This window comes from Lemur catta, chromosome 1 (genome assembly GCF_020740605.2).
Source record: "Lemur catta isolate mLemCat1 chromosome 1, mLemCat1.pri, whole genome shotgun sequence".
NCBI classification, from domain to species: Eukaryota; Metazoa; Chordata; class Mammalia; order Primates; family Lemuridae; genus Lemur; species Lemur catta.
This window is the reverse complement of record NC_059128.1, coordinates 8,327,692-8,347,688: the sequence shown is the minus strand read 5'-3', so window position 1 is coordinate 8,347,688 and position 19,997 is coordinate 8,327,692. Positions and strand designations below refer to the sequence as shown.

Genomic DNA, 19,997 nt, shown 5'->3' with positions numbered 1-19,997 from the left:
AAAGTTGTTAACTCCTGAACTGGCAGTCTAGCATTGGGAAATGATTCAGCAAAAGGTAAAGTACAAGGATGTTCATTTTCTCTAATGAAAAATTGGGAAGGCTTTAAAGAGTTCATCTTTTTATATCTTTTTGATGGAAAAGTATGCAACCATTAAAAACCAAGAAAAATGGTGATGGGGAAATATTAGGCTACATGAAAAAAGCAGGATATAAAACTATACATGTTATATTTTGAAAAATAATCGTGTAACAAGTAAAATTGAAATAAGATTTTAATAGTAGTCATCAGTGGGTGGTAAGGTAATTTTCATTTTCGTTATGCTTTTCCACATTTCCTACATTATCTTGTATGAAGGGAGAAATGCAATCGATATGACAGGATTTAAGCTAGCAGAAGAATGTTTCTCTAGCAAAAGCATCAAGCCTTGCTGAATTTTATCTGCTCCCCAGATCCTTGAAGAGGCAGTATGATGATGAGGAGAGAAGACTGCACACCTGATTTCCCATAGTGACAGTCTTCCCACCTTGCCTCCAGGTCCAGAATCAATCATACTCACGCAGCAAATCAGCTGCTAGTGGTGTACTTAACCATTAGTTCCTTCCATTACACACTGTGCTATTCTCTCTCCAGTGTTCAACAACAAAATGTGCTGTTTGAATGCTAAGGGAGATCAGAATAGGAAAGCACTGAGATTTTGATATGTACCACATTGACTTTAGAACTTTCCCTTCAATTATCTTATGGGTGACATAGCCAAGACTTGGATAGATTGAGAGACTTGCTCAGCAGCCCCCCAGGAGCAGTAGAATTGGGTCAGAACCCAAGTCTGATTCTGCCAGCTATACCCATACAGTATAGGTTAATAAAAGCCATCACATGAACTTTGTGGTTATATGAAAGCTGATTTTAAGAGAAGGAAGGAATAACAAAGGAAAGATGAGTTGGTATAAAAGAATTAATAGAATCTCCTAACTTACCAATATATATAAAAAATGTATATCTGGAAGCCATAGCCCCTGTAACTGTGGAGCAACCTCATTTACATGTTACCAGTAGTATAAACAATAAGAATGAAACACGGGGAAGTTACAGTATTTTATTGTAGCATGAATCCCTTTCAAAGTATTTACCTGCTAATTGCATATCAATAGGGAATGCAGAGAAAAACTGAAAATTTGAAAATAAGGATTCAAGCAATTTTTTTACAATATTAGAACTAACAAGTCATTCGAAAGAATGCTGAAGTATATTTACTTCAGATTTTGCACTGGTCTTGCATGAATATTTTTACATTTAAACTGACAGCACTTTCTTGTTGATAATAAAAAAACAATTTTGCTGTGAGCCAACTGTTCCCAAACTGAGTTGGCAAAATTTCAAAGCATTAATTAGTTTATCAAAACAAGTTTTAATGAGACGTGTGTATAAAAAAGAAAAGGGGGTGGCGACAAGAAAAATGGAACAAAAAGCCTCCCCGTTTGTAGAAGTGTGCCTTAGCCTTGCAGAAAAACAGAAAAAAAAAAAAAAAAAAAAACCAATAATTTCACCTTTGGAAGCCACTTCAGAAAATACTTGCAAATATATCTTATTTAATCCTAACAGCCCTGTTAGGCTAGTGATATCACCCCTGTTTTACAGCCAATTTAACAGCCTGTGGAAAGTGAAAAGATTGGTCCCAATCTCCCACAAATGTCTGCAGAGCTGGAACTCAAAGCCAGATCTCCTGAGTGCCTGACAGCCCAGAGCCTCCAAGCTGTCTGGGCCACCTCCACTTTTTGAAGCAACTAGTTTGTTGTTGTTTTTTTTAAGAACACTCACAAAAAAAAAAAAAAAAAAATTGCTGCATGGATTAAATATTAACTTTTACAAGTTAATGTTTAAAGGACAAAAATATTTCAGTATAATCAGGCTGTTCCGAGGTAACTGCAGCATGTTCATAGTCCACCACCACTTTTGTGGTCCTGTGAAAAAACAAGTTGAATGTTATCTTTTAATTTGTGGGTATATCTCAGCAACTGCATGTATACTCTCATTTGAAAAGGTCAAAAGTCTAAATTTCATTCCTTTGTGAACGTTGAGTGACTCGAGGGTACAAGACGGTCTCTAGGCGCCCCCACCCCACCCCGTCCCGGGAGGTCTTTCCGGAACTGCTCCTGCAAACAGCCTCCAAGTCGGGGAGCCCCCTAGACCAGCAGCGAATTGGCTGCACAGCGGGAACCACGCTCGCTGTCGCTCGGGCGTCGTGGACCCCGAAACTCCATGGCAACAGCTTTTCTTTGCAGCGGAGGATTATGTCACCCCGGTCAGGCCATGCCCTAGGGGAACGTTAAGTACCCCCACATTTCAGAGGAGGCCTGGGCTGTGGGGCTTTTCCTTTTCATCGGATTCATCATCAGCTTTAGCCATCCTGGGATGCGCTTCCAAAGGGAAGAGAGATCGGGCGGCCCCTGTGACCGAGGCCCCAGGCGGCTCCCAAGGGCACGCGCTGTGCGGGCGGCTGGCAGCCGTAGCGGGGCGCGGCGGGGAAGCGGACTCACGCGGGGACACCCTCGCGCTCGTCCGGGGAACCGCGGCCCGCACGCGCCGCCCGCCAGGGTCGCCGGCCCCGCCTCCTTGGCAACCGAGGGGACGCTTTCCCCTTAGCAACCAGAGCGGCTCCGGCCATGGGTGAAGAAGAGGACGTCGCTGTGCGGACGGAGAAGGTTATCCGCATCCAGCGGGTGTTTATAAACCTGCTGGACTCCTACAGCAGCAAAAACATCGGGAAGGTGAGCGGCGGCGGCGGCGCAGGGCGGGACCCCCAGCCCTCAGCTCCCAGGCCCGGTCCCGCGTCCTGGGCACCGCCAATGCCCCCTGGACCCCAGTCCGCTAAAGTGCTCCCACCTGGGAGCCCAGGTGTTTGGAAATCTCAGGTCCAGGCCGTTCCTCCTCCTTTTAATGAAAGGGAAACTGAGGCTCGGAGGGAGGGAGGGACTTGCCCAAGATCATAGAGCGTTGAGGGCAGGACCTGGACATAGATCCCAGGTCTCCAGCCTCCAAACTAGGTTCCCTTTCCACTCCGCCACCGCATCTGAAGGAGGCAACAGACAAGACAACAAATCCAATCTTTATATCGCCCATCCCTTCAATACATGGCTTTTTAGCATCTATTATGTACCAGGCACTGTTTGGGGCCAAAGTTCCAAAATGGGAATAAGGTTGGCAGCTCTTGAGCGCACAGTGGCTAGGGCGCGGCACACCCGAACCCCAGGGCAGACTTCTTCATTAGGCACATCAGGCACCATGCCCAGGGCCCAGAAGATTTTTAGGAACCCAGAAAAGTGTTTTAATTTCTTTTAAAATCAGAAGGAAACAAAATCTTAAGGTCAAAGATTATGTTTGTCTTTATAGCATGTAGTCGTAAAATGTAATTTTGAATATTTTTTATGGAGGAAGGGGCTCATACAAGTCAGAATGTAGCCTTACTCAGCTCCGAAACAGGAAGCACAGATGGTCAGCACTCCATAGATATTTATTACATAAATTAATGAAGCAAAATCAAACACAGAGGGCCAGATCATGGGTGGCCTTGGCCAGGAGTTTGGTTTATATTCTAAATTCAATGGAAAGCCACTAGAGCATACACTAGACCCTTAAACAACACAGGGCACTGACCTCCCTCACAGTTGAAAATCTGCATATAACTTTTATTTATTTATAGAGACATGGATCTATGTTGGCCAGGCTGGACTCAAACTCCTGGGCTCAAGCGATCCCCCCACCTCAGCCTCCTGAGTAGCTGGGACTACAGGCTGCATATAACTTTTTTGACTCCCCCAAAACTTAACTACTAACAGCCTACTGTTGACCAGAAGCCTTACCAATAACATAAACAGCCAACATATATTCTGTGTTATATATATCGTATACTTCATTCTTACAAATAGAGAAAAGAAAACGTTATGAAGAAAATCATAAAAGGGCTGGCATGGTGGCTCATGCCTGTAATCCTAGCACTCTGGGAGGCTGAAGTGGGAGGATCGATTGAGCTCAGAAGTTTGAGACCAGCTTGAGCCAGAGCAAGGCCCCATCTCTACTAAAAATAGAAAAACTAGCCGGGTGTCATGGTACGTGCCTGTAGTCCCAACTACTCGGGAGGCTGAGGCAGGAGGATCACTTGAGCCCAGGAGCTTGAGGTTGCTGTGAGCTAGGCTGATGCCACGGCACTCTACTCAGGGGAACAATGTGAGACTCTCTCAAAAAAAAAAAGGAAAAAGAAAATCATAAAAAAGAGAAAAATTTTCTGTCCATCAAGTAGAAGTGGATCATCACAAAGGTCTTCCTCCATGTCACCTTCACATTGAGTAGGCTGAGGAGAAGGAGGAAGAGGAGGGGTGGGTCTCAGGGGTGGCAGACACAGAAGAAAATCTGGGAATAATTGGACCTACGTAGTTCAAACCCATGTCGTTCAAGGGTGAACTGTATAAAAGAGGTGACATGATTAAGATTAGGAACGAGAGAGGAAAGGGAGTCTAACTTTTTACTTTATCCCCTTTTGATCTCTATTTTTTAAAACATAATATTTTTATAATAAAACTTTGTCTTTTAGTAAGCAGAGATCTTTTTCAAAAGCTTTCTTTCAGTAACAGAATTTTCTGAATAGCCTTAATTAATCAGGCCTCTCTCAAATTCCAGGTAATTACTGTTAATCTGTTCTAAGTATTGCTGCTTGGCCTTTTGGGCAAGATCAAGTGTAGAGTTTTTTGTAGGAAACCTGGGAGCAGGAATATGAAGCATATAAAAGAAATGAAAGCTGTGTCTCTTGTTTTCAGGCTTGCAGCCTGGTTGGGCAATGCCACCCCAGCCCCAACACCTTAGTGCTGGGCACCAATTTCTGCTTCTGTGACAGCGGATAATAAAACTGAATATTTATGTTGCAGAGATTAATGAAAATATACATAATGTACTTGGGAGAAATATATTCCAATATGAGGTTGAAGCTGACAACCTGGCATGCTAACTTGTACTGTTTTTTACTAAAATAAATGAGGTGGGTCTTCTTGTATGTTTGATTTTACTATGTTTTTATTCCCAAGGTGTGTTAATGCCATGATTATTTATATATGTTTAATATATAAATCAACATAAAATGATTAACATATATAAATGATTATTTACATATATGTGAATGAAACTCTGAAACATTACATAAGCTACTCCCAAGGATAGCTGTTGTAAAACACGAAAAGAAACTTCGCCAACTTCATTATTCAATACGGTAGCCACTGGCCACGTGTAGCCACTGAACACTTACATGTGGCTAGTCCAAATGAAGACGTACTGTCAGTGTAAAATGCACGTAGAATTTCAGAGACTTAGTATGAAAAAAACGTAAAGTATCTCATTAATAATTTTATATTGATTACATATCACATTGATATTATTTCAGATATATTAGATTAAATAACACAGCATATTAATTTCATCTGTTTCTCGTCATTTTTTAAAAATGTGGCTTTAGAAAATTTTCAGTTACCTAAGTGGCTCATATTACATTTCTGTATTTCTCCTGGACAAGAGAAACATCTTCAGGACAGCCCAGCTCTGCCTGTTGCAGAGCTACCTCTGCTGTCGCAGGGTAGAATCCTTAAACAAGTTATTTAAGCTCTCCCAGACTGAAGTCCTTGTCTCTAAAACGGGGAATCTTCACAGTGTCCACTTCACTGTGTTATCCTGGGAATTAAATTGACTTAAAGGAGGTGACAGTGTGCAAAGCATTTGTCTTGCCTGTGTGGCACCTAGGAAGCCCTCAATAAAGGGTGGTTCCTAGAATCATCATTGATTGGCTGCCGTTACTCTGAATTGTTCTTAGTAGTTGAGAAATTTGTTTTCTTGCAGTTTCTTTTTTTTTTTTAAGCAAATGTTTTTCAACTATATAGTTGCCACTGGCTTTTTATTGCAAAGGGCAAAAACACGATGATTACCAGTTTTAAACATAGAGAAGGAAAAAAGAGAATCATGACAGGAATTACTCCAGGTAACATGCGACAAGTCTACAACCTCCTTTTTGTTACAATGCGGACACCCACAGGGAAACGGGATGGCTGGGACAGCCGGGTTTGTGGCAGGCTGGAGCGCCCACTGCAGGCACGGCCCGGCTACCCAGGTCAGTCCCCTCTCCTGCCTTGGATACCGATTTTCACCATCACAGCAGTATTTAACACACACTAGTACGTGCCCCGAAACTTCGGGATGCTGCAGGTAAACAGCATTGTCTCCACTGCTCAGAGGGAACTGGGGGCTCAGAGGTTCTGGGGCTCAGAGGTTCTTGTTGCTCTTTCTGGGGGTATTGCTGGCGGCAGGCTCACCCTGGAGGGCACCTGAGACCCCCTGAGAGCTGCACACTCCCCACCACTTCCGAGGGCTGCTCAGCCAAGCCACGGCAGGGTCGGGGCCATTCTGGGAGGAGGTGGGCCAGGGCCTGGGGTGTGGAGGGAGGTAGGCCGGGGTCTGAGGTGGGGTCTGGAGGGAGGTGGATTGGGGTCTGGGGTAGAGTCTGGAGTCAGCACCAGATCTGGGGCCAAGAGAGGGGTCTGGGGTCTGTGCGGACGTGCCCCCAATCCCCTCCATCACCCCCACCCCCACCGTTGCTCCCCCAACCCCGGCCCGCGCCCACCCTGCCTCCCGCGACGCCACGCCGCGACCCCCAGCCTCCAACCTGCCTGCCGGCGCCGGCCGGCTGTTTTCTTGCAGTTTCTATCAAACTGTGTCGTTGGGGCTTCACTTGAAGAAATTACAGAAGAAGAGGAAGAGGAGGATGAGACTAAGTCAGGTGTGCCGGAAGCTTCGTTGGCCAAACTGAAGGAAGGCACGTTCCAGATCGTGGGCACGCTGTCCGCGCCGCAAAGCCCGCGGCCCGACTTCGCCGTGGAGACTTACTCTGTAAGTACGATGGGTTTTGCTGGGAGCAGACACAGGCAATGACCTTCCGACCGACGCCTCTGCAGTCTGCTGTTACTCTTTGCCTCTCATTCCCTCTGGGCCACTTTGTGCCAGGCCTGGGGCGCGCCTTTCTCCTGGGATAGAGGTTAGCCGTGCTGGCTCTGCTTTAAATTTTTGGCTGAAGCAAAGAATTTAAATTAGTCTTGGAAAGGATGGATCTGATTTGGACTTTCAGACTCACAAAATTCTTCTTCATAGTGTGCTTAAAGCACATGCTGCCCTCAGTTATCTAAGACAGCGCGGTGCCATGATCACCATCTGTGAAAGAAATCTCCTTTGGTAATAAGTCAATCAGAAATAATACACCATTGCTGAGAAGCAGTGCAGCCTTTAGGTGACAAATTCTGCGTAGTCCTTATCTGCATAGTCATATGCCCTTTCCTGAACCAAACATTTACACTTTGATCGATAAGACTCATCTCTTAAGCCAGAAAATAGAGTTAATTTCCCACAAGCTGAGAAGGGCGTAGTATTTGAACAAAATTGGGATTCTGTTGGGAAAGAGGAAGAGGAAAGAGATGTTTGTAGAAAACTAACAGTATCTTTGATCGCATTCATCATGCACCACCCTCCGCCAAAGCTGAACAGCTCCATCACCGTGGGCTCTTCACTTGCCCTGGACTTCTACATCCTGTCGGTCATGGAATCCTCCATCGATCGCTGTGATACTCTCTAGCAGCCCCTCCTTCCCATTCTCACAGCCATTTGCGTTGGTTCAAATCTCCGTCACCTCTCAGTATCTACCTGAATTTGATTCAGCAAATGTGTATTGAGCACCCCAAGGGTCCATAGATGAGTGTGGAGCTCACAGCCTGGCAGGGACTCCGCAGCAGTATAGCAAACATGGTGACAGAAGTGTGCACACAGCAGCTCCCAGAGCACTCTGAAAGGGACAGTTGATGAATTCTCAGTCTTACCTATAGAGCCAGGCAAATGAAGCTTCAAACCCCTCCCTGCCAAACAGATTAAGGCCCCCTAAACTCTTCTGATCTTTAGATCTTTCAGAAGTCTGCAGATGGCCTCCTTTGGGAGCCTGGGACCTACTGGAGATGGTGGGGCTGAGACTAGGCCTCCAGGGCCAAGTAGAGTTTGGAAGACAGATAAGGGAGGAAGGAAACACCACACAAGGGAAACCCCTGGGAAAGTGTATGGTGTGCTTTGGACTAGAAAGAGCATGGGTTAAGGAGCCAAGGCGAAGAAGCAAAGGTGGCAGAAAAGGTGAGGGAGAGTTGAGGCTGGAAAACATTATGCTGGTGCAGGTTGTGAAAGGTGCCTCTACCTGGCTCAGCAAACCGCCTGCTATTCCCTGAACATCCCAGGCTCTGCCAAGTGAGCTCATATTCACCCTTCCAATGCAACTCAAATGTCAACTCCCAGGAGACATAATCACATCTTCCTCCTAGTCCATCAATCCTCAAATGAAATCTACGATAGCCCTTTCCACATTTGGGGCGGCCATGCCAAGCTGTACAGGTTGCACACTACACAAGGGTGCCTGGATAAGGGTGAGTAAGGGCTGCAGAGCAGCCTGTTTTGCTGGCTGCTCTGTGCCCCAGAGTGTATGCCTTCTTATAATTTTTAAATGTATACAAAGGTTTCATATGTGGTTAGTATGAAACCTAAATATGTAAACAAGGACTTGTCTATATTAGACTATAATTGTTCGCTCAGAGTTTTCTTAACAACACACACACACAGGATTCTCCTTAGTATTAGCAGCCATGTATTATTCATTTTGCCTCTATCGCTAGGGTCAAAAGCAGGGCCCACAAATGTCTGTTGGGTGAACAAATGGGTGCACAAACACCGTCAGTCAACATCTGGTCAGGACCACTGTTGTCTTGAAAATGTGGCTGTTTTGTTCTAAATCAATCCAGCCATCAGTTAACAAGTATGCATATTTTTCTATGGACACCACTCTTACCTGCTTTTACAAGCTGGAATCGTAGATGCTTTATCTTCTTTCTTTTGGACATATCTAGAACACACATCTTTGATTCCTCCTATTCTTCTAGTGTTCTCTTTTCTTTTCCTTGGTGTGTCATTCCAGAATCTAGATCAGTCCCAGGTGTACTGGGAACGTAGTATCCTTTCACATTGTAATGCTATTAATAAAGTAAATGTTGATATTTGGATCGATATTTTCAGAGCATCTTCCCTCTTCCACATTCAGACCAGATAAAGAACTGAATGGCTGGAGAATGGATTGAATTGTGCCCCCCCCACCACATAAAAAAGCTGACTTCCTAACCCCCAGGACCTCCAAATGTGAGTTTATTTGGAGACAGGGTCCCTGCAGAGGAAATCAAGTTAAAAGGAGGTTGGTAAGGTGGGCCCATAATCCTGTATGACTAATGTCCTTATAAGAAGGGGAAATGTGGCCACAGCACATGGGGAGAATGCCACGTGAACATCAAGGCAGAGATTGGGGTGTTGCCTCTATAAGCCAAGGAATGGCAATGTTTGCCAGCCGACCAGCAGAAGTAGGGGAGAGGCATGGGACAGATTCCCTCACAGCCCACGGAAGGTGACAGCCCTGCAACACCTTGACCTTGGACTTTTACTCTCCAGAACTATGAGACTCCTGTTGTTTAAGCCACTCAGTTTGTGGTACTTTGTTCCCATAGGCCTAGCAAACTAATGCAGATGGATACAAAGGGACCTAGAGAACAGGGCCGGAGAAGCCAGCAGTAGTGTGTGCTGTTGAATTTAATAAGGGTGTGTTAACCTCGCCAGGGCAGTCCCATCCTTTCATAAGGAAATGCATCTACTTTCCTTTGTTCTCCAACCAAGTTGTATGGTAAGAGATCAGGTTTGACCTGAAAGGTTCTACTTTAATGCAACTGGTCAAGAAACTGTTGAGGAATATCTGACGCTTGGGACAATGGGAATAGCAACAAATGCAAACCTGGTTTGCAAATCCAGGGTCCTTTTATGATTATCTTAACACCCACCCGTAGTATTGTACTGTTAGGAAATGGGCTGGCATGCATGCAGCAAGGAAAAACTGGTTAAAACACAATGATCCCCAAAGCTACTTATGTCTGATGTAAAAACTTTACATCTTTAAACATTAAAAGTTTTTATATTTTTAAAATATTCCCAAGAGTCAACTGTAATAAGCTACCTTACATCTAGAAAGAGAACAGATTAATTCTGTCTTGAGGATTGTGAAACTATCCAAATTAATCACTCATCAGCACTTCTAAGTGATTCATGATATATAATTACTCAAATAATCTTGCATAGAGTTTGAGTAAGTTATAAATGCTTCACTCATTTTCTTCCAGTGTGTTCTAATTCTTCCCTTCTGCATTGGAGTTTAAACAGCGTGCATAACTACTACCTAAGATCATTATGCAATATTTCTAATCACCTGTTCCAGGCTATTTGCATAACCTTCTTTGTTACTTGTAAACTATACACAGACGACAGCAAAATTTCATTTTAAATAGAAATCCTTCCACAACTGTTTCCTGTGGGACTCTTCAATGTACTGTATCTATTTTGGGAACTGTCATTTCATCTATATATTAAGGTTACCTTGTTAGCTTCTTGCTGCCAATGACTGTCACTTTTCTTTTCCAGACCATCTCTCGGGAAGACCTTCTCCTGCGCCTGCTGGAGTGTGACGTTATCATTTACAACATCACTGAGAATGCACAGCAAGCAGAGGAAGCCACGTGGGCAGTCTCTGGTCAGTGGGGTGCACTCTTTTATCTCCAAGGACTATATTTTTGTGCAGCTTACTTTGCTGAAGAGTCATTTAATGAACACTGGGCAAATTAGGGCCGTGGAAGAACTGGTCTGAGACTTACCTGTACTATGAAATCCATCCTAATGGATGTGCTTGTGGATAGGTACTTTTGAAGAAGAGAATGGTTTTAATCATCAAAAAAATAAAATAAAAAGAAAGAAACATTTACTTTCAATCATTCAACCTTGATTCATTCCACGGACACTGCTTAAGGAGGTAGGGCGAAATGTACTGGGGAGATACAGAGATTAACAAGGAAAGGATTATACCCTCAAGGCACTTGCAGTCAGACAGGAGACCTAAGCCTCTCAGGGGAAACCTTACTGCAACACAGTGGGCAGCATCACAAAGTACGTGAAAGAGTGGTGTGACTTTAAGAGGGGAAGGATTATTTCTAACTGGAAGGATTCAGTTCAATCCTCTGAGGGCAAAGGTGAGGGAAGGATTGCAGAGAATGCCTGCATTTTGAAAATGCTTTGAAAAATGTGATGAACTCTAACTAAGGACCTCAGGTCTAAGAGAACAAGGTGGTATTTAGCAATTTGGTGCTTTTGTGATTTATTTCCTCCTTATGTCTGGAGCAAAAAGGAAAGCAAATCAGCTTATTTGAATAATCATTTTAAGCCAGAACAGGCAAAAAAGACACACAGCACGGTACATCTCAATGCCCTCAGTTCCAATAAAACCTTATTTACAAAAACAGGCAGTACTTTACCAACCTTTAAATTAGAGCAGCAGCAAAGCTATATTTTGGCTTAAATTCAAAGAAATGGAATGGAGGCTCAGGAATGACTGTACCATATTCAGGGAAACGATGACAGAAACACAGATGTGTCTATGGATGTGTGGATTCTTTGGGAGCTTAGAATGTTTGATTTCTCATTTATAACTTTGTGCCTAAATTTCATTCAGTAAGAAACAAATCAAAAAACATGAACACTGTCATCTTTTGGAAAAGAGCTTATTTAAAGTCTACTTTCTGCATTTTGTCCCTTTGCAAATATTTACAGATAATATATAATTGCACCACCTACAATAATAATTAGAGCTAATGTTTACTGAGCACTGTTTCATGCAAAGCTTTGAAAATTTATTTTTCTTGTAATGTATACTTGCGATTTTCATTAAGTTTTTAATATTTTTTTCTGTAATAAAACCTGGACATTTCTTGAAAATTAAAAGAGCACAGTAGGGCTTAGAATAAAGAGGAATAATTTCCTGCATTTCCTTTCTACTCTGTCCCTAGTTCCCCAAAGCAACCTCATTTAATACATGAAAGTACCTACGTGGGCTGGGCATGATGGCTCACGCCTGCAATCCCAGTGCTTTGGGAGGCTGAGGCAGGAGGATCACTTGAAGTTAGGAGTTCAAGATTAGCCTGGGGAACACAGCAAGACCTTGTCTCTACAAAAAATTTTAAAAGTTGGCCAGGTACAGCAACATGCTCCTGTAATCCCAGCTACTTGGGAGGCTGAGGCAGGAGAATCATTTGAGCCCAGGAGTCGGAGGCTGCAGTGAGCTATGATCGAGCTACTGCATTCCAGCCTGGGCAACAGAGTGAGACCCTGTCTCTAAAGAAAAAAAAAATGTCTACGTGAATGCCTCTTGGAAAGAGCAACAATTCCCTGCATTTCCTTTCTACTCTATCCCTACTTCCCAAAAGCAACCTCATTTAATACGTTAAAATGCCTACATGGGTGCCCTTGATTGTGAGTTTCAGACATTGACCACCGACTTCCTGCTGTACCGGATGAGCATCAGCCCTTTCTTAGGACCACCCCATGGTCCCTCAAGGGAATTTGATCGTTCCTCGAACTGTGATATTGCATTTCCTTTCATGAGCTTTAAAATGTAGAGTGTGTCTTACTGCTTCTTTCTTCATTCTAACAAAGAGCTTTAAATAATTAAGGAAATTTTTCTTCTCTATTTGGAGGAAATGTTTTAACTGAATCGCACTGTTTTTTGAGATACAGAGTGTTTGTGTCTGCAAGAAAGTATAGGCAGGGACCCTTCTCTGCCATCAGAGTCACCTGGGGGCACAGGGTTGGTAGGATTGTGAAGAACAGGGGTATGGACTTTGTCATTTTACCTGATGCACATTCTTTAGATCTTGTTTTTATTACAATGGATATATATTACATTTTAATCATGTTTTATTAAATTGTTTTAATATATTGTAGAATTTTCTTAACTTGCCTTTCACAGATACAATGAAAGGAAGGCAAGATGACACAGGCAAAAGGAATAAATTATTAGAAATGAGAGAAAATATTTGCATATATAGATAAAAGGTGTGTTCAAAATAGAATAAGCATATCGTTTTAGACCCATTATAAATGTCATAAATAAAAACGGATAACCCAATTAGAGGACCTCAAAATGTGCCAAGTATTCACAAAATAGGCCAAACTGAAGCACAGCACAGGGGAGAGGTTAAAAGAGCAAAATTAAATTGAAGAGACAATTTCTGTTATTAGAATAAAAATAGAAACTAAAATTGACATTCGAAGTTGAGATTAATATGTGAACATAGTGTTCTTAGACTTAATTCAATAATACTTTCTCATCTTAGGGGAGAAATCCATTATGTTTATTAGATCCAGGATATCAGCATTTCATATTTTTGCTTATTGTTTAGGGAATCACCTCATGAGCCTAAAAACATACCATGACAACTGTATCACCTAGACCCTCTGACAATTCAATTAGACTTCACTTTATAGCTTAGATATTTTTTCTGGAAAATTATACATCATGAAGAATATTTTCATGGAATGACTTGCTGAATGCATTCAAGGAGAATCTTGTAGCCCTCCTGCAAAGCGAAAAGCCCTTTGAAAATCAAATGCTCACCTTCCTGTCCACCACAAATTGCCTACTCCACAACGGCTTTACCTGAACAGGGCTGCCTTATGTGAACCCCTAGGAGGGCCTCACCTTCAGATTTGGGGTCTCTGTCATCCCCATCCCCAGGAGCTCCCCTCCCTGTGCAGCTGGCCAGATGGCATGGCAGGGGGTGCACAAGCCTGGCAGCCAGGTGGCCTGGATTGGATTCTTTGCCCCACCACTGCCCTCTATGGCTCTGGGCAAACGGTGTCTCAGTTCCCCCATCTGTAAAACAGAGAGAATAATGGTGCCTCTCTCATAGTTGTGAAAATTCAACAAAGCCCATGCGTTGTTCTAATTCTTGTCAACTATGATTATTACTATCACCTGCTCTCCAAAAAAGGGAAAGCTCACATCTACAGGCCAGGAAACAGGAAGGGGCCAAACTTACGAGCTGAGCTCAGAAGGGATGGGGCAACTGGAGGGAGAATTGGAAGAACCGTGGTGGGGACAGGAGAAGCATCATGGGTGACATCTTCCTGGTTGCTCCTTGAAGAAGGGGTAACTTCAGGCCCTACTGGTAACTAACAATATACATGATTTCGAAAGCAAGTTGTGCAAGGATGCAAATAACTCCTCTGCTCCTTGGCTCCACAGCACTGAATGAAGAAGCTGTCCATTTTGAAAAGCGAAAGGTGTTTATTTTACTATCCACGGTGATGACTTGGGCGCGATCCAAACCTCTGGACCCTGTAAGTAGAGTGTGAGCTTTCCTTTTCGTAACGGTTGACATTTAATATTGAATACCTTGTAATCTGTATGCAGAGGGAACTTCCTGCAATGAGTTGTGTACTCTTACACTCCTGAGCCCTGTCCCATAATAAGCACTAAACAGAGTTTATGGACTAAGCACATTCAATTCTAAGGAATTCCATTGTTTTGTATGTCACAGGGACAGAAAAAAAATGCTGCCTATTAAACTATAGCAATGCTTACTTATCCATTTCATTTTAAACATATTGAAAAAGCTCTCTTTTAAACATATGTAGACCTATATTTTTGTCACTTACATCTTGTGCATACATTAAAAGGAAAATATAAGCAAAATAGAGTGGTTATAGTATTCTCGAAACTACTTCATATTCAGTCTGTCTCTGAATCACACCTACATCCTTTCTTTCTTCATACAATAACTCAGTGTAAAACCTAAGTAATGTCATTTATTTATAGATACTTTCCTATAAAGCATACAGTCATTATGTTGCAAGAAAATACAGACTGTAGCCACTCTTCCAGCATTGCTTGTTCTCTTTGCTAATATCACACTGACATTTGCCACTCTGTTCTGGTGCCTTGCTGCTGATTCATGCCTTTTCACTTCAGTGCTGAATCATAGTATACTCTTTTAAAAGACATTTTTAAAAGGCCATTAATCAACAAAAGTAGTACCTAACTCAATTAGAATTGATAACAATGTGAACAGTGTGTTCAAGGTCACTGGTGCAGCAGCAATGACGTTGTCAGTGCTTCCTGGCTGACTGTAATAATAATAAGCCATTGATTACAAGACAGTCTAATTTCAGAGATGTTCAATGTGACAAAAAACATGCATGTTAGGATCAATGGAATCCATTATTTATAACAAGGAAATATTTAGGGACTTATCACGCTTGTTATCCCAAATGTCATCTATTTGTTTGTCTTTCCCCCGATGGACTGAGAGATCCGTTAGGGCAGGACTGCAGGTTTCACGTTGTTTTTGTAAAGTTCACTCGCCTACTCCATTTGGGTGCCATCATCTCTAGGAGCAGGCCAGGTCGTTTTCTTCCCGTTACAGTCCCTTCCCTCGGACTGTCTAGGTACGTGTCCACACATAGCAATCACTGGTCCTTTGACCATTGTGCTGGCTTCCTGACTAATTGTCCCCACTGACTAATGCAAAATGGGGAACTGATCAACTCACATAATTGGTGAGTCCAGTAAAGGACTTCAGGCACAGCTGGACCCAGCCCTCGAACAGTGTCCTTGGAGCTCACTGCCCTCTTGCTCTCTTTCCCAGCTCTCTCGATCTCTCCACCCTGCTCTAACCTTGTAGTCTAGCTCAGCAAGCAACCTTGTCCTCTGCTCCCCATTGGCCAATGGGAGCACTGGCGAGAGGATGGGGGAATCGAGAAGTGTGAGGTCAGGATATTTATCCCCCCAGCTACTTTCTGCTGCTGGTGGGCTGAGTCCCTCAACCCAAGCCACTTCTGTTGGGCACCGTCTCTACCTCTAGATTCTGATTGTAGCCTTCTCCCTCAATACTCTCAGACCTAGGAGTGGTACAGAGCACACTATTACTGGCTCCAGGTGGTTTCCCTACACCCTGCTCACATTTGTGTAAATAATCCTTTTATTAAAACTTTCCTCAAATTACCCACCCTGGGTATGCTGTTTCTTTCCTGCTTGGATACATCATGGTTACATATGGTTATGTGAGATCAGTTACATTTATTTAAAGCCATGACTCCATAATGCAACTCAGAAGAGAAAAGTGGATGCTCGATTTTTGTAGATGCTGCTGGTTTCCTGTCTAACAGCCGCCCCACTGTGCTCCTTGCCAGCGGAGACTTGATTTGTTCAGGTATCCACACTGCCCGTGAGATCCAGGGAAGGAAGCCTCTGTCTCCAGCTCCAGGGGAAAATCCTAATTGATCCAAACCAGCCGTGACATCCCATTCTTCTTGCCAATGATTGGCTAAGGGGTGGGCACACAACCCAACTCTGGGAGGTGAGAATGTAGCAAACCCCTCAAAATGTGGAGTGACTTAAACATGGTGGAAGTTTATTTCTTACTCATGTAAAATATAAAACAAGTGTTCCTGACGATCGAGTAAGTCTCCTCCCAACTCTGATTCGAAACCGGGCTCTTTCCACTGATGGCTTGGCCACCTTCCAGGGCTCTTGTGTACCCCTTCATCGATCCTGGGGAGAGGGGAGAAACACAAAACAATCACACATTGGAAGTTTTATGAACCAGGCCTAGAAGAGGTGCTCATCACCTCTGCAAATTCCTTCTACTAAAAGCATGGCCACACCAACTGCAAGGGAGCCTGGGGTGCGTGGCCTAGCTGTGTGCCAGCAGACAAGCTTGGTCCAGTCTCTGGCACAGAGGAAAGTTGGCCAGGAGACTTCCAGGAAGGGTTCATCCCTGAGACTTCAACATTGTCACATCTGGATGTGAAGCTTGGAGCTGCTGCCAGTTTTGCTACAGTCCTGCAGAGGAAAGCCACACCCAGAGCGAGGCAGAGCCCAGAGGGCATCGGAAGAGCAGGGCCAGGCCAGCCCCCGATGCCCGGAGCCACCTGCTGAGGACGTCACTATGGGAGATGATGAATCCCCTGGTGTTTAGGTCATGTCTGAGTTTGATTTTCTGATATGTGTAGCCAAAAGCATCCAAACAGACGTAAAACTGTGTAAGAATCAGCTTTGACACAAAAGAAAGGTCAATATAATAGGATATTTTCATTTGTATTAATTTCAGTAAGTAGGAGAATCTTAACACATATGGATTTTTTTTTCCTTGGTATCCATCTGTTTTTAAAGCCTTGCTATGTAATTGTTTCTGCATGTGTGAGTAAAGAGGGGTTACCAGGTGACCCTGATTCAGCCAAATAGTCCAGAGCAAGAAGAACTGACAGGCTGTGGTTGTCACATGTAATAACCCGGTAGGAAGAGTCAAATTTTCCCTTTGATTCTTCAGTAAATTTTAATTTAATTGTTTCAGATGCATCCCTCCATGGGGCTGCATGGCAGGGTGAGCCGGGGAGAGAGTGAATAAGTATAGCTCAGTGGACTGGCAAGAAATATTTTTCATCATTGATTCCCAGGGTCCACAGATACTTCATCTTATCTGGTGAAACCTGTTTTTAAAACAACTTACACATGGAATGTTCTTCTTCACATGTGATTGATCGGGAGATCCGGTGTAGAAAAGAGGAAAAAAAAACATGATTTAAATTAAAAAATAAAAGCCGGGCGCAGTGGCTCATGCCTGCAATCCTAGCACTCTGGGAGGCCAAGGCAGGAGGATCAGTCGAGGTCAGGAGTTCAAGACCAGCCTGAGCAAGAGCAAGACCCCATCTCTACTAAAAATAGAAAGAAATTATCTGGACAGCTAAAATATATATATAGAAAAAAATTAGCCGGGCATGGTGGCGCATGCCTGTAGTCCCAGCTACTAGGGAGGCTGAGGCAGAAGGATTGCTTAAGCCCAGGAGTTTGAGGTTGCTGTGAGCAAGGCTGATGCCACAGCATTCTAGCTCGGGCAACAGAGTGAGACTCTGTCTCAAAACATAAAAAAAAAATAAAAAATAAAAATAAAACTACATACGTTGCAAAAACTGTTAAGAAATTGTTTATTTAATACCTTTATGGAATCACAGTGAAAACTTGCCTCCGTCTCTGCAAAATAAAAGTATCTCCATTTAAACTTTTAATTTGGTTTAGGTTAAATTTAAATTATAAAAATTGGCTTGCTAAAGTATTTTTAAGAAAAGTAGCACACTGTTGAGATAAGCAGTAGTTTTAAGCTTTATTTGAGCTTAAAAGAACACATCTTTGGGCTTAGAAGTTTTACATAGCTCTAACGCACCCAGTCGGCACTTTTTCTCTTTTATAGGATGATAATGAGATTCCATTTACTGAAGAGGATTATCGAAGAAGAAAGCCTCATCCTAATTTTCTGGATCACATAAATGCAGAAAAAAAGGTTCTCAAATTTGGAAAAAACGTAAGTCCAGAGTTACAAAGCATATAGGGTAGGAAAGTTCCTTCTGAAACAGTTTGCAATGGCTTCTTTCTCCTCAATTCTGATCAAGGTATGTAATCGTTTTCCTCTTTTTTGAGGGCTGTCTGCATAGCCAGGACTGCTCCCAGATTTACCGTACATTATCTCAGCTCTTTAAACATCATACTTACACACACAGATCACTGAGCTTTAGGCTCACCCCAGGATGTCCTGGCCCAGGTTCTTTTCCAGCCCAGTGGGTTTAAAGCCCTTATCAGTACCCAGCTGAGTACCCTGATCAGTACTCAAGCCCTCGTCTACCAAGGGGTCTGTGGGTCCCGAAAGTCACTTGGCCCAGAAGAGGCAAACAACTCAGAACTGGAATGGGGGAGGAGGGGACCATGTTTACCCTGTTCCCAGAATCCCAGAATTTGTTTCTCAAAACAAGTCTGAAAAGAGCATATTAACTTCATCCTACAAATAAGAAGACAGAGGCTTCCAGAGGTTATTTGCTCAAGGTGACATAACTAGGACCCACCAAGCACTGTCCTGAGCACTTCTCAGCCTTGTCTGATCTGGTCCTTTCGACAATTCAAACTGAGATCCCTCAGCCACCAAAGCCTGGGGGTTTTCTTACATTTTCTTCCTGACTCCAAAACCCCATCATTCACTATAGGTTTATCCTGACACAACCTTGGCCACCGATTATTAAGACATAGCTATAGCTGAGAAGTTCATATAAACAATAACAATAGCTTACTGGCCTTTTGTTGCAGCAAAATTGATCATTTTGACCTACGTCTACTATAAAACAATTTCATTTCTCCTGTCTTTCATCAGAAGAGATGATGGGAATGCCCTGGTAACAGCTGAGAAATTATTGAGGGCTTGCTTACTGTACGCCCAGATCGTGCTAAATGTTTTACTTATGGTGTCTCGTGTAATCCTCAGGTATCTCATTTGTAATCCTCAAAATTCTATGACATAGATACTACTAGCATTATCCCCATTTAACTTATATAGAACTTACATAGGACCCCAAAACTTCTAAAGATTCCATTACACCTTTCCCATGAGTGGACCAGTGATATGTAATAATAGTGCTAAGGTGACATCTAGTGGTCTCAGAGGATATTACAATAGGAACTCAGAATAGCCCAAGTTCTTCTGCCCTGCTATAAAAAGCATTTTCTTCGGCAGTGCAAACACTACAAGTATAAAATATTTGAAGAAAACAACATAAAATTAGGAATTCTGCCCCATTCTCTACTCATTAACTTATGACCTTAACCAAGTCATTAAACTTGTGGGGTTAAAATAAATTTTAAAAGGGACTAGATTAGATGGTCTAAATTTCTTTCAGTTCCAAACTCTATAACTATGTTATTGTATTAAAATATATAATTTCTTGATCATTTATGTCTAATTTACTGATTGTAAACGTATGATCACACACACAAAACTAATTTAGGTGAATGACAGTCTAAAATGGGTAAATATTATCATCTTAATATCCATTTTATTATAAAAATATTATACTTGTCCTTTAAGTGATAAAATCAAAATTTTGAGGCCAGGCATGGTGGCTCACAACTGTAATCCCTGCACTTTGGGAAGCTGAGTTAGAGAGGATGATTCAAGGCCAGGAGTTTGAGACCAGCCT

At 42.9% G+C, this 19,997-nt stretch overlaps 1 protein-coding gene across 3 annotated transcripts in view; it reads left to right on the top strand.

The window, feature by feature from the left end:
• Positions 1–2,626: 2,626 nt before the first annotated feature.
• The window catches only part of AK7 (adenylate kinase 7), a 58,286-nt gene continuing 40,915 nt past the window's right edge, over positions 2,627–19,997 (top strand). For 2 of the 3 annotated variants that reach the window (XM_045561186.1, XM_045561196.1), the window contains exons 1-5: positions 2,641–2,770; positions 6,735–6,923; positions 10,572–10,680; positions 14,224–14,318; positions 18,227–18,337. In XM_045561186.1, coding sequence (XP_045417142.1) covers positions 2,666–2,770; positions 6,735–6,923; positions 10,572–10,680; positions 14,224–14,318; positions 18,227–18,337 — 609 coding nt within the window. In that variant the 5' untranslated portion in view covers positions 2,641–2,665. Of the gene's footprint in view, positions 2,771–6,734; positions 6,924–10,571; positions 10,681–14,223; positions 14,319–18,226; positions 18,338–19,997 lie in introns of all 3 variants that reach the window. The other variant, XM_045561177.1, reaches the window with a different exon arrangement.